General features: G+C 40.4%; 1 protein-coding gene and 1 non-coding gene across 4 annotated transcripts in view; one reads left to right on the top strand and one right to left on the bottom strand.

Annotated features, from left to right (window-relative positions):
* The first annotated feature begins 2162 nt into the window (after positions 1–2162).
* The window catches only part of NT5C3A (5'-nucleotidase, cytosolic IIIA), a 52021-nt gene continuing 40968 nt past the window's right edge, over positions 2163–13215 (top strand). The window contains exon 1 of one of the 3 annotated variants that reach the window (XM_019443765.2): positions 2163–2371. In XM_019443765.2, the coding sequence (XP_019299310.1) occupies positions 2234–2371 (138 nt within the window). In that variant the 5' untranslated portion in view covers positions 2163–2233. The remainder of the gene's footprint in view (positions 2372–13215) is intronic. The other 2 variants (XM_019443770.2, XM_019443768.2) reach the window with 2 other exon arrangements.
* Positions 12680–12781, bottom strand: LOC128775775 (U6 spliceosomal RNA). The gene has a single exon (XR_008420750.1). It is a non-coding gene; the product is annotated as a U6 spliceosomal RNA (small nuclear RNA).

The raw sequence follows: 13215 nt of genomic DNA, 5'->3' as shown, positions 1-13215 counted from the left end.
AGGTATTAGTGTATGAATCCAACTTCATAGGCTGAAATTTGCTTTACCATTTGCTGGGGACTTGTTGAGTGTAGGTCACAGGGAAGGATGCTCAAGCAGCACATAACATTCTTAATGGAATACTTTAGAATTTGTGTCATCTTTTTCTCAGATATAGTTACAGGGTCTCACATATATTGTGCTTATATTAAAATGAACAAAAAGGCTAACATCCTTCCTAAGAAACTGATCACTCTATATCCCTCAAATCATTTTATGGCATCAGGGAATTAATCTTGCCCACAAAACAAGACATAGCACACTCGTGTACCTGATATTTAATTCCAGACTTGCTTTCTTACCAGATGCCTGATCAGGTAGGCCCTCCTTTACATTTCTAAGAATGCTCTTCCCACAAATTGACCTTTAAGAACTCCTGCCGGGGTCCCAGATCAGGAATGGAGGGCACAGAGAAAAGCAACCTGTAGCTTCACTGCTCCCCCTTGTTTATTCCCCTACTCCAATTTGTTCCACGTCCCAGGCAAAAAAAAAGAGCTTCACCAGGCAGCACCACCAGCTCCAAAGAACCTCTCTGGATCCCTTCTGTGTCACCCATAGAGATCAGTAAAGGAAATTGCATCAGTCCCTTGCAAGAGACCAGGCAGGTGAGAATAAGTCCTGATGCTTACAAAGAGGATGAAATGATTTAAGAGGCAGTGAGTGGAATGTAGCAGAAAAGGACAGCAGAGGCGGACACTGCCTAACTTCAAACCATCTTTACCCTGTTGTCATTGCACATTTTTAAAAATTGTGCTATGAAACACATAAAATTTACCGATTTGTCCATATTAGAATATACAGTAGTGTTAACTATTTTTGTTTGTCTAAGGTCTCTAGAACCTTTTTCACCTTGCAAAACTGAAACTCAGTACTCAATTGAACAACTACCTCTCTTCTGCTTTCCCCAACCCCAGAACCACCATTCTACTTTCTAACCGTTTGACTATCTCATGTAAGTAGAATAATGAAGTATTTGTCTTTTTGTGACTGGTTTATTTCACTTAGCATATGTGCCCAAGGTTCATCAGTATTGTTGAATACTGCAGAATGTCCTCCTTTTTAAAGGCTGAATAGCAAAGCATTCAATATATATGCCACATTTTCTTTATTCATTCATCTGTTGATGGACATTTCAGTTGTTTCCACATTTTGGCTATTCTGAACAGTGCTGCAATGAACATGGGAGTGCTGATATTTGAGTACCTGCTTTCAATTCTTTTGGATATATATCCGCATTGCTGGATCATATGGTAATTCTATTCTTTTTTCCTAGTTTAAAATTTTGAGGAATGTCTGTGGTTTTCCATAGTAGCTGCACCAATTTACATTTCCAACAACAGTGTACAAGAGTTCCTATTCCTTCACATCCTCACCAACACTTGTAATTGTCTTTTGAAAAAAATAATGGTTACCCTAATGTGTGTGAAGTGGTATCTAATTGTAGTTTTGATTTGCATTTGCCTGGTGGTTAGTGATGTTGAGCATCTTTTCAATCTTTTGTCCCATTTTTAAAATTGAGTTTGTTGTTGAGAGAGGGAGTGCAGGGAGGGGAGGAAGGGCAGAGGGAGAGAATCTTAAGCAGGCTCCAGGCTCAGCTCTGAGCCTGAAGCAGGACTCCATCCCACAACCCTGGGATTATAATTTGGGCCAAAATCAAGAGTCGGATGCTCAAATGACTGAGCCATCCAGGCGCCCCTATAGGTGGCCTTTTTACTGTTTCTTTTGCTGTTCAGCAGTTTGTCATAGCACATACCACTGCTGAGGCCTTCTGGGGGCTGTAGTCCTAAGCGGCTGAGGAGGGCGGAAGGTAGAAGACTTTTTCTGCGTGGGTAGTGGTTAGAATCAGATTTCTACCGGACGGGCCTGGAGTGAACCACTTGCTGGTCCTCATTAGCAGAGATATAATTTATACCACTCCTTTTTCGGTCTTTGGATACTTGCTCAAACGGAGGCTCTGAGGAAAACCGACCCGGCGCCTCTGCTGGGGAAGCAGGCCACGCCCCTCCCAGCCTACCCGTCCCTGTGTCCGCTCACAGGGGCGGGGCTTTCCGCGGGGCGGAGCTCAGGCAGGAGGGGGCGGGGGCGGGGCTCCTGCAGAGAGGCGGGGCGGGGCGGGGCGTCCGGGCTTCTCTGCAGACCGCAGCCGCCCAGCGACCTCTTCTTTTCCGGCCCGGATAAGCAGGACACCCTGTTCATGGACCGGGCGGCCGTGGCGAGGATGGGCGCGGTGGCGAGCGCCAGTGTGTGCGCCCTGGTGGCGGGGGTGGTACTGGCCCAGTACATATTCACCTTGAAGAGGAAGACAGGGCGGAAGACCAAGATCATCGAGATGGTGAGTACGGGGGTTGGTGCGCCCAAGCGCTTGATGGGCCGCAGGGTGTTCCGTCCGGCCTTACCTTCCCGCGCTGGCGCTTCTGGAATGCACTGGGCACGCTGGGGACCCATTCACCCCACGAGCGGCCGCCCGAGGGCCAGTGACCCGGTCTGGACCCTCCGTGGTGTCACTCCTCTGGCCTTGGCTATGTCTCCATTTGAAACAGAAAGGCAGCAAATAGGTGATTCGGAAATAAGCCACCTCCTGCAGCCAAACCCGTTTCTCAAGAAATAAACTGAACGTTCTAGACTGGTTGGTTGTTCCCTAATTCCTGCAGCCAAACCGTTGTGACTGATCCAATTCGGACAGAGTTGTTTCTGCACCCTGGCTAGAATGACTTAGATTATGAAAAGGTGTAACTTCTCAGTGGTTGGAACAATGCCATTTAACCCAGTTGGAATTCAGAATAGTTTATTTTGTATTTGAGTGTTATTTCTTCTTGTCTCAAACTGCCAGGAAGTATCTTTGTGTTCGTTTTTCCCCCAAACCTCTTGCATAACATTTTTTTAGAAATTTATTTCCAATTTTATTGTAAGAGTGTTTCAAGAATGTACCTATTTAAGGTACATTATAAACAATATTTGCTTCAAAATTGGGGATGTTTTTAGTTGTTGTTTTTATTTAAAACCCATTCGTCAAGACAAGTTACTCACCAAATTGCGTTTTAACGTGCTTACTGGAGTGCATAATCCCATGTTTACTCACAATAATGTGCTATGCACATGAACATCTGGGGTCAAATATTCATGAAAAGTAAGTTGACAGTCTACCACCATATTAAGTAAGATCATTTTAGGTTCATATACTTGGAATACTTCAGCCTCAGTTACATGTTCTAATTGATTAAAGAAACTGTCCTGCTGGCCCCAGATTGAATTCAGAAATATTTTTCCATAACTAACATTATAAGATATGTCAATTCCCATGTCTCATATGCCACTAATATTGATAAGTTTTGTTTATTGCTACAATTAAATTATTTTTAATGTTTATTTATTTTTGAGAGAGAGACACACACATAGAGTGTGAGCTGGAGAGGAGCAGAGAGAGGTAGACACAGAATCTGAAGCGGGCTCCAGGCTCTGAGCTGTCAGCACAGAGCCCAATGCAGGGCTCGAACTCACCAACCATAAGATCATGACCTGAGCTGAAATCGGATGCTTAACTGACTGAGCCACCCAGGAACCCCTATTTTTTTTCTTCACCTCTATACCCAGCAAATATTTTTATTTCAGAAATTTCATTTTATTGTTGCTGTCCTGCTTATAGAACTGTGGGAGTTTCCTTTTGTTCCAAACCAAAAATTTATAACCCATGTGGTAGGGGAGGGGAACTAACTGCCACACACTTACTTGTGTGTACTTAAACTATGGATTGGTCTGTTATATCACTTCTCTAAACCAAGTAGAGTTAAAAATCAATGCTTTCATAAAATCCCACAGTGATACCATCCTAAGAACAGTTTGCTGTCTTTGTGAAAAATAATAAAAGCCCATCAGGCAGACCAACTTTACTTATGATTTGTAGTATAGAAATTAGTCTTTACATACACATATGTATACATAATATGTTATATCAATTCATAGTGTGATATATGTGCAGCTTGCTAGTAGCTTTTAAAAGGAAAACGTTGAAAGAGCTCTTTTTTTAATTTTTAATTTTAATAGGTTACTTTTTCAAAGGGAATAAATATTTGATTGGGATTCTGAAAATTTGGGTTCATATCTTAGTTTTATCTCTTTGTAACAGCTGTGTTTTAGGGGTCATGTTCTGCCTATCCCCTGCCCCATCTTTCAAACCCCCACCCTAGAGAATCTGTACAAACCTGTGAATGTCTAGTGGACATAGCTTAAACTGGTCACAAATAATGGAACCAGCAGTAACTACCTAAGCAGGGTGGGCCTGTTAGCTGGTAGGTAAGCAAATGACTTCTGGCACTGGGCTTAGATTGTGCATTGCCTTAAGAATTTTTAACTAAAAGACACAAAGGTGTGGCTAGTGGGCTGAAACTGCTACAGCTGGAAGGTCCTTTAGGGCAGCGAGATAAATATACAGAGGAAGCCTGTCAGAAGACATGCTCAGGATGTTCAGAGTTCAGAGAGAAGAGAAACCATTTCTCATAGTCAATATACTTCATTATTAAATACTTATTTTAGAACAATTTTACATTAACAAAATAATTGAGCAAATAAGTAGAGTCCCAACCAGTTTCCCCTATTACTAACATTTTACATTAGTATGGTACATTTGTTGAAATTGATGAACAAATATTCATACATCTTTAAATATCCATACTTTGTTCAGATTTCCTTTGTTTTTACCTAATGTCCTTCTCTGTCCTAGAATTCCATCCAGGGCACCACATACATTTTGTCATCATGTGTCCTCATCTTGACTGTAACAGTTTCTCGGATTTTTCTTGTTTTATCTGTGATACAATAAGAAATATATATTTGGTGTTTGTCCCAGGTTCCTGCCACACAGCTCCTAAAACACTTGGACTCTGGGAAGCTTTAACAGTGTCTTTTCTATGCTAATGAGGTGGTCTGGTAGCTGGGGGCCCCCAAGATGGCTTCAAGATGTGGGCTGGTTGATTGAAAGATCAAGACATGATTAGAGCAGTAGAACTTTTAACCCCCTCTCCCTTCTGTGAGGAGAAGGGGTTGGAGTTCCTGGCCAATAATTTATTTAATCAAACCTACCTACATACCAGCTGTCTATAAAGACCTCTAACTTTCTGTGTTTCGTATTTTGCCCTATGCTTCTCTTTCATTTGGCTGTTCTGAGTTATATTCTTTATATTAAACCTGTAATAGTAATTAAGCACTCTCCTGAGTTCTGTGAGTTATTCTTGCAAATTATGGAACCTGAGGAGGTAGTTTTAAAAATCCTCAAATTTAGGGTGGGAGGGAGGGGAGAGTGGGTGATGGGTATTGAGGAGGGCACCTTTTGGGATGAGCATTGTCAAATTTATTTGACAATAAATTTCATATATTGAATAAATAAATAAATAAATAAATAAATAAATAAAAATACAAATCCTCAAATTTACACCCAATCCATCGGAAGTATGTTTGGCAACCTGGGACTCGTGACTGGCATCTGAAGTGGGGACAGACTTGTGGACTAAGTCCTTATCTCGTGGGATCAGACACTAACTCTAGATAGTATCAGAATTGTATTGAATTGTTGGAAGAGTTGGAAGATTGTTGGTGTGAGGAAGAAAACCCACACATTTGGGGTCAGAAGTGTTTATAAAAACTGATAAATGTAATTTAATAATATCCAACTCATGGTAACTGCTTAATAAGTAGTAGATGTAATTATTATACCAAAACACAGACTATCAGCCACTCTCATAGCCTACATTTTTTCCTTATGAACTCGATTAGGGCATAATTTCTAACCACTGGTATTATTTTCTATCTTTATCTCTCCTAAGCCTTCATTGTAAAAACTACTCTAAGTATCCTCAGTAAGGATGGCTTGCAATTTTTATTAACTGGACTGAAAAGATTAAAGTTGCCAAGCATGTGTATAGAAGTTGATACATATGCAGTAGAATTTTGCACAAATGAAACTAGTATTGGTGATGAATTGTTTTAAGGAATGAATTCCCCCACCTCTCTTAAATTCTTGCAGGTTTCAAGTCCTTCCTCATTGCTATTGACCATCACTTACCACTTGCTACTGAGTTTTCACTCACTATTCTAATCAAACATGCCTGCTCAGATAGGACCTGTTCTTTTTGCGTCCCTTTTGGTTACTCCTAATAAAAAAAAGATTCTGGAATAAAGCTTAAGTATTTATTGCTAGTTTCCTACCAGGCAGAGAAACCCATTCGAATGCAATGTTTAGGCTTTGATAGATATACTCTGAAGGAGGGAAATGTAAACATATATATATCTTTCATACAGGTTTTTAAAAAAAAAAAATTTTTTTTAACGTTTATTTATTTTTGAGACAGAGAGAGACAGAGCATGAACGGGGGAGGGCCAGAGAGAGAGGGAGACACAGAATCGGAAGCAGGCTCCAGGCTCTGAGCCATCAACCCAGAGCCCGACGCGGGGCTCGAACTCACGGACCGCAAGATCATGACCTGAGCTGAAGTCGGACGCTTAACCGACTGAGCCACCCAGGCGCCCCATACAGGTTTTTTTTATATACAACTTAAAAAAAATTTTTTTAATGTTTATTTTTTTTGAGAGAGAGACACACAGAGCATGAGTGGGTGAGGGGTAGAGAGAGGGAGACACAGAATCCACAGCAGGCTCCAGGCACCAAGCTGTCAACACAGAGCCTAATGTGGGGCTCAAACCCACTAATCATGAGATCATGACCTGAGCAGAAGTTGGGTGCTTAACTTGACTGAGTCACCCAGGTGCCCCACAACTTTTTTTTTTTTTAATATTTATTCATTCTTGAGAGAGAGAGAGAGAGAAAGAGAGAGAGAGAGAGAGAGAGAGCAGGGGAGGGGGAGAAAGAGGGAGACCCAGCATCCGAAGCAGGCTCCATGCCCTGAGCTGTCAGCACAGAGCCTGACGCAGGGCCTGAACTCACAAACCATGAGATCATGACCTGAGCTTAAGTCAGTGAAGTGGGATGCTTACCGACTGAGCCACCCAGGCACCTCCATACAACTTTTTTAAATTGAATGATACATGATGGCTTTATTGTTTTTTACTTGATTGATTTTTATTCATGGTCATTGCTTCCATATTTTATTCTTTTCAGACAGCACTTACCTACTTTCATATTAATTTAGCGTAAGTATAAAAGCATTAACAATACACGTCTTCTTTGATTTACAATGGAGTTATGTTCCTATAAACCCATTGTTAAGTTGAAACTACAATAAGTCTGTAATGCATTTAATATAGCTACCAAACGTCATAGCTTAGCCTAACTTACCTTAAACATGCTCAGAACACTTACATCGGCTTACAGCTGGGCAAAATCATCTAACACAAAGCCTTTTTTATAGTGAAGTGTTGAATATCTAATATAATTTACTGAAAGTGAAAAACAAAATACTTGTATGAAACAGAATGGCTGTCAATGTAACAGTTGTTTATCCTTGTGACTACATGGCTGACGGAGCTGTGGCCACCGCCATTGCCCAACATTAGGAGAGAGTATTGTACCACACATTAGTAGCCCAGGAAAAGATGAAAATTCAAGGTATAGTTTCTACTAAATGCATATCACTCTCTCACCATAGTAAAGTCAGAGAATTACAAGTCAAAGCATTATAAGTTAAGGAATCTAATCAAATTTTAGGGAAATAGTAGGAACTGTAATTTTTGCTTTATAAAAGTAAAAAGTGCCTGGGTGGCTCAGTTGGTTAAGCATCCAACTTTGGCTCAGGTCATGATCTTGCAGTTAATTAGTTTAAGCCCCACATCAGGCTCTGTGCCGGCAGCTCAGAGACTGGGTCTGCTTCAGATTCTGTGTCTGCCCCTCCCCTACTCACCATCTCTCTCTCTCTCTCTGTCTCTCTCTGTCTCTCTCTCTGTCTCTCTCTGTCTCTGTCTCTCTCTCTCTCTCTCTCTCTCTGTGTCTCTCTCTCTGTGTCTCTCAAAAATAAGTAAACATTTAAAAATAAGTAAAAGTAAAACCCAGTGCTTGAAACTAAATAAAGCTAAGTGTTAGTGATTAAAAAAACAGCAGTGTACAAATTTAAGTGCTAAATGTGGCTTTTAAAAAAAGAGAATTTAAAAATATATGTGGTTAGCCATCAGGGCATTAGGACAGCACCGATGAAACTCCTTACAAGATGCAGCCACTTTCAAATGACAATTATTTTAAAGTAAAAACATTTTAATCAGATGTATATATCTTTATATACACATACGCTGTTTTATAAGAATTCGTCTTCTTTCTGGATTATATTAGGAGAAATCTTGCAAGTGTTTTTACTAGTTATTCCTGAATGAATGCTAGCTTTCCTGTCCTACAGTGATCCACCACAGAACTTCCCTACAGTTTTAAGAATCTCAGAATCTCTGTTTTCCCCACTGTTCCTCTTTAGTCATCGTTCTTGTTAGATAGGTTAGCCAACAGTGTGGGTTTTATTTGCTTTTATAAAATTTTGCATTGAGCTGTCCAATACATTGATCTCTCAGTACAACAACTTAGGATTTGGTGTTCTGTTGTATTAATTGCAGAAACTAGTCCAGAAAATTTATTTAGTGTCATTGAGGACAGAAAATGTAATGCCCTTAATATATTGATAACAAATTGACCAACTTTTCAAATTATCAAAATACCATATGTGTAATTTGTGGTTTTAAAGTTGTTTTAGAAAGCTGACTATATATATATATATATATATATATATATATATATATATATATATATATAATTTTTCAGAAATAGAATTTAGTGATTCATCACTTACATATAACACCCAGTGCTCCTCCCAGCAAGTGTCCTTCTTAATGCCCCTCCACCCATTTAGCCCATCCCCCCACCCAACATCCCTTCAGCAACCCTCAGTATGTTCTCTGTATTTAATAGTCTCTCTAGGGGTGCCTGGGTGGCTCAGTTGGTTAAGCATCGGACTTCAGCTCAGATCATGATCTCACAGCTCTTGAGTTTGAGCCCCACATCGGGCTCTGTGCTGACAGCTCAGAGCCTGGAGCCTACTTCAGATTCTGTGTCTCCCTCTCTCTCTACCCCTCCCCTGCTCACTCTCTGTCTGTCTCTCTGTGTCTCTCAAAAATAAACATTAAAAAAGGAAAAAGAGTCTCTTATGGTTTGTCTCCCTCTCTCTTTCTATATTGTTTTTGCTTCCCTTCCCATATGTTCATCTGTTTTGTTTCTTAAATTCCACATGAGTGAAATCATATGATATTTGTCTTCCTCTGACTGACTTATTTCGCTTAGCATAATACACTCTAGTTCCATCCACCTTATTGCAAATGGCAAGATTTCATTCTTTTTCATAGCCGAGTAGTATTCCATTGTATATATATCTACCACATCTGTTTTATCCATTCATCATCAGTGGATGTTTGGGCTCTTTCCATACTTTGGCTATTGTCAGTAGTGTTGCTATAAACGTTGGGGTACATGTGCCCCTTCGAATCATCACTCCTATGTCCTTTGGATAAATACCTAGTAGTGCAATTGCTGGTTTGTAGGGTAGCTATTTTTAATTTTTTGAGGAACCTCCTTATTGTTTTCCAGAGTGGCTGCACCAGTTTGCATTCCCAACAGTGCAGAAGGGTTCCTCTTTTTCTGTGTCCTCGCCAACATCTGTTGTTGCCTGAGTTGTTAATTTTAGCCATTCTGACAGGTGTAAGGTGGTATCTCATTATGGTTTGGATTTGTATTTCCCTGATGATGAGTGATGTTGAGTATTTTTTCATGTGTTACATATATTTTTTTTAATGTTTTTTATTTTAAGAGAGAGAGAGAGAGAGACAGACAGAGGTGAGCGGGAGAGGAGCAGAGAGAGAGGGAGATGCAGAATCTGAAGCAGGCTCTAGGCTCCAGCTGTCAGCACAGAGCCTGATGCAGGGCTTGAACTCATGGACCATGAGATCATGACTGAACTGATGTCAGATGCCTAACCAACTGAGCCACCCAGGTGCCCCTGTGTTATCTTTTAATCCAAAGTATTGAAAGACTGAAAACTGACTTTTTAATGATTATTATTCTCAAGTTAGCTACATGCTGTGTGTTCTTGGCTTCAGGGGTAGATTCCCGTGATTCATCACTAACATATAACACCCAGTGCCCATCCCAACAAGTGTTCTCCTCAGTGCCCATCATCCATATTCCCCAGCCCCCCCAAACCCCCCACCCCTAACAACCCTCAGTTTTTTCTCATATTGGAAAGTCTCTTATGGTTTGCTTCCCTCTCTGTTTTTATCTTATTTTTCCTTCCCTTCCCCTATGGTCTTCTGTTAAGTTTCTCAAATTCCACATATGAGTGAAATCATATGATATCTGTCTTTCTCTGACTAGCATATTTCACTTAGCATAACACCCTCCAGTTCCATCCAAACAGCAAGATTTCATTCTTTTTCATAGCCGAGTAATATTCCATTGTATATATCTACCACATCTTCTTTATCCATTCATCAGTTGATGGACATTTGGGCTCTTTCCATAATTTGGCTATTGTTGAAAGCACTGCTATAAACATTGTGGTACATGTGCCCCTATGCATCAGCACTCCTGTATCCCTTGGATAAATTCCTAGTAGTGCTGTTGCTGGGTTGTAGGGATATTCTATCATTAGTTTTTTGAGGAACCTCCACACTGTTGAAAACTGACTTTAAAATTTAAGGCCTATCTTTTTGTGTTATTCTTCTATTTGCTATTAAAGTAAGTTGAAAACAGACCTTTCCTTGTAGAGTTTAAAAACTAAAATAAATTATGTTCTTGGAAGAGAATGGCTTCATTTGATTAGACTATTTAGTAAACAGAAAGAGCTGGCTAAGGAGACCAAACATTTCTAGCCTCACATATTTACTGAGGGAAATAGAATTATAATCTTTAAATTAGACAAAGATTAAAGGTTTTATTATGAAAAATGGAGTTAAATTTGATTTCTGTGATCTCTTCTAAAGATGTGATTGGCATGTGGACTATACATGATGCAAGGGATGTAAATAGAACATGCCTTTATTTTTCTTTCTTGTGGCCTCTTTCAGTAGTAATCTTTCTTGCCAGTGGTGAAAATGCTGATGAACCTATGATTTTTTGCTTACTCTCAGGTAAAAGACAGTCTTTTATTTAACAAAAAAAATAACCTTTTTTTTCATGTTTATTTTTGAGAGAAAGAGAGGCAGAGAAAGACAGAGACACAGAATCCAAAGCAAGCTCCAGGCTCTGAGCTGTCAGCACAGAGCCCAATGCGGGGCTCGAACTCGTGAACTGTGAGATCATGACCTGAGCCGAGGTCAGAGTCAGTTCCATTTCTGTAAATACAAGTGTCTAGTCATATAGTAGTCATGATTTCAATATTAATTCTGTGGTGAGACTTCTAAATGGATATTACTAGTATCACCGGTATTTTTAGTCTTCTCCCCTTTTTGCCTTTGGGCAAGCTTTGCTCTTCTGGCCAATAGACTGTGTCTGGAGATGATATGGCTACTTCCAGGCCAGTACAGTTATGAACAGTTACACAGTTGTCCCTAGTCTTTCCTACTACTAGAGTAAACCCTGAAGCATCATGTTGACATGGAGACAACACAATATCAAAGCTGCCTGGACTACTGAGCCAATATGTGGAGGACAGCTGCCCTGGAGAGCCCTCTGAACCCATATTGGACTTTGTGTGAATGAAAAATCAGCTTTTTTGTGTGGTAAGGAACTGAGATTTTTGTGTTGTTATAGCCCCATAACCTATCCTGACTAACACGTCTTCACTACCCCAAAGCGATGGCTCACTGCAGGTGGCTCCTCCCCTCCCTAGTTAATGGTGGCGAGTGATCTGAGATTGGATGGAAGGATGAAGTCACCCTCTCTGTTTCCCTGATGCTCTTCCTTCCCCCGCTAGCCATTGCTAGGGTTAATAGGGTAGGAGGAAGGCTGTCTTTTACTAGAAAGTAAAGAAATGTGAGTTCTTATTTGACTCGATAGGTTTGTGCTTTCTGGGCCTGCAAGATATTTAAAGTTGACTTCCTCGGGGCACCCGGCTGTCTCAGTTGGAAGAGTGTGTGACTCTTGATCTTGGGGGTCATGTTCCAGCCCCACATTAGGTGTAGAGATTACATAAATAAACTTTAAATAAAGTTGGCTTTTTCTTCTTCCACTGTAGCCCCATAATATGGGCAATTAATTTTTTTGGTACCCCACTCTACCTCAACCTGATTTTTTTTTAAGTGATCCATTCCATACAGGTTCATGCCTTTGAAGTCTCTCCCTCTCAGGTGGCTCTTGTGGGCTGGACATAAATAGGTTTCTGGCTGGTTCCCTCCTGCATTGTCTCTCTTCTAGTCTGTGGGAAACATTCACTTATCCCTGGCTCTGACAAACTCTAGGAGTACAGGCTATTACAACAAAGCCACTTTTTAACAATGTCAGCTTTACAGAGTTATGACTGACAAAATTATGAAATATTTGAAGTGTGCGTTGTGATTGGATATAATATACACTGTGGAAAGGATTCCCCCATCTAGTTAATTAATACACCCATCACCTTACCTATTTATCTTTGTGTGTGTGTGTGTGTTTGTGTGTGAGAACATCTAAGAACATTTGAGTTCTACTCTCAGCAAACTTCAATTATATAGTACAGTGTTAACTATAAAAAAGATAGAATACTTGATGAATTCGCCATCATCCTTGTAACAGGGCCATGCTAATTTTCTTAGTGTTCCAAGTTTAGTATATGTGCTGCCAGTGGAGCATAGCAGAGCCCCTTCTGTCCCACTGAGTATCTTTTGTAGCTTGGGTCAGGTGGAAAACACATTTCAGGTTCTCCCAGAGACCCCACGAGAGTCCCCTGTTGCTTGGTGAGAAGGTAGCACTCCACCATCCCCATTCCCTTAGAAGCAGAGGGCACAGCAACAACTCTTCACTCTTTTCACTCTTTTGTATTCCTTAAGTGGGTGAGGGCCCAAGAGTCATCAAGCCAATTCTCCCCATTTTCCTCCCCTCACCTTGGTACGATACCTGTCACTGAATTGAACCGAAACAGGAAGATTCCTAAGTTAATATCCTATTACATAAGTTTAACATTCTGTGAATTTTTTTAGATGTTACTCATTGTTATGGGCTGAATTGTGACCCCTCAAAGGTTCTAACTGGACTAAGAATCAACAAGAAATCAATTGACAGATTAA

The sequence above is a fragment of the Panthera pardus genome, unplaced genomic scaffold, assembly GCF_024362965.1.
Source record: "Panthera pardus isolate Hobbes unplaced genomic scaffold, ASM2436296v1 HiC_scaffold_8, whole genome shotgun sequence".
Taxonomy (NCBI): Eukaryota; Metazoa; Chordata; class Mammalia; order Carnivora; family Felidae; genus Panthera; species Panthera pardus.
This window is presented reverse-complemented; position numbering and strand designations above follow the sequence as displayed.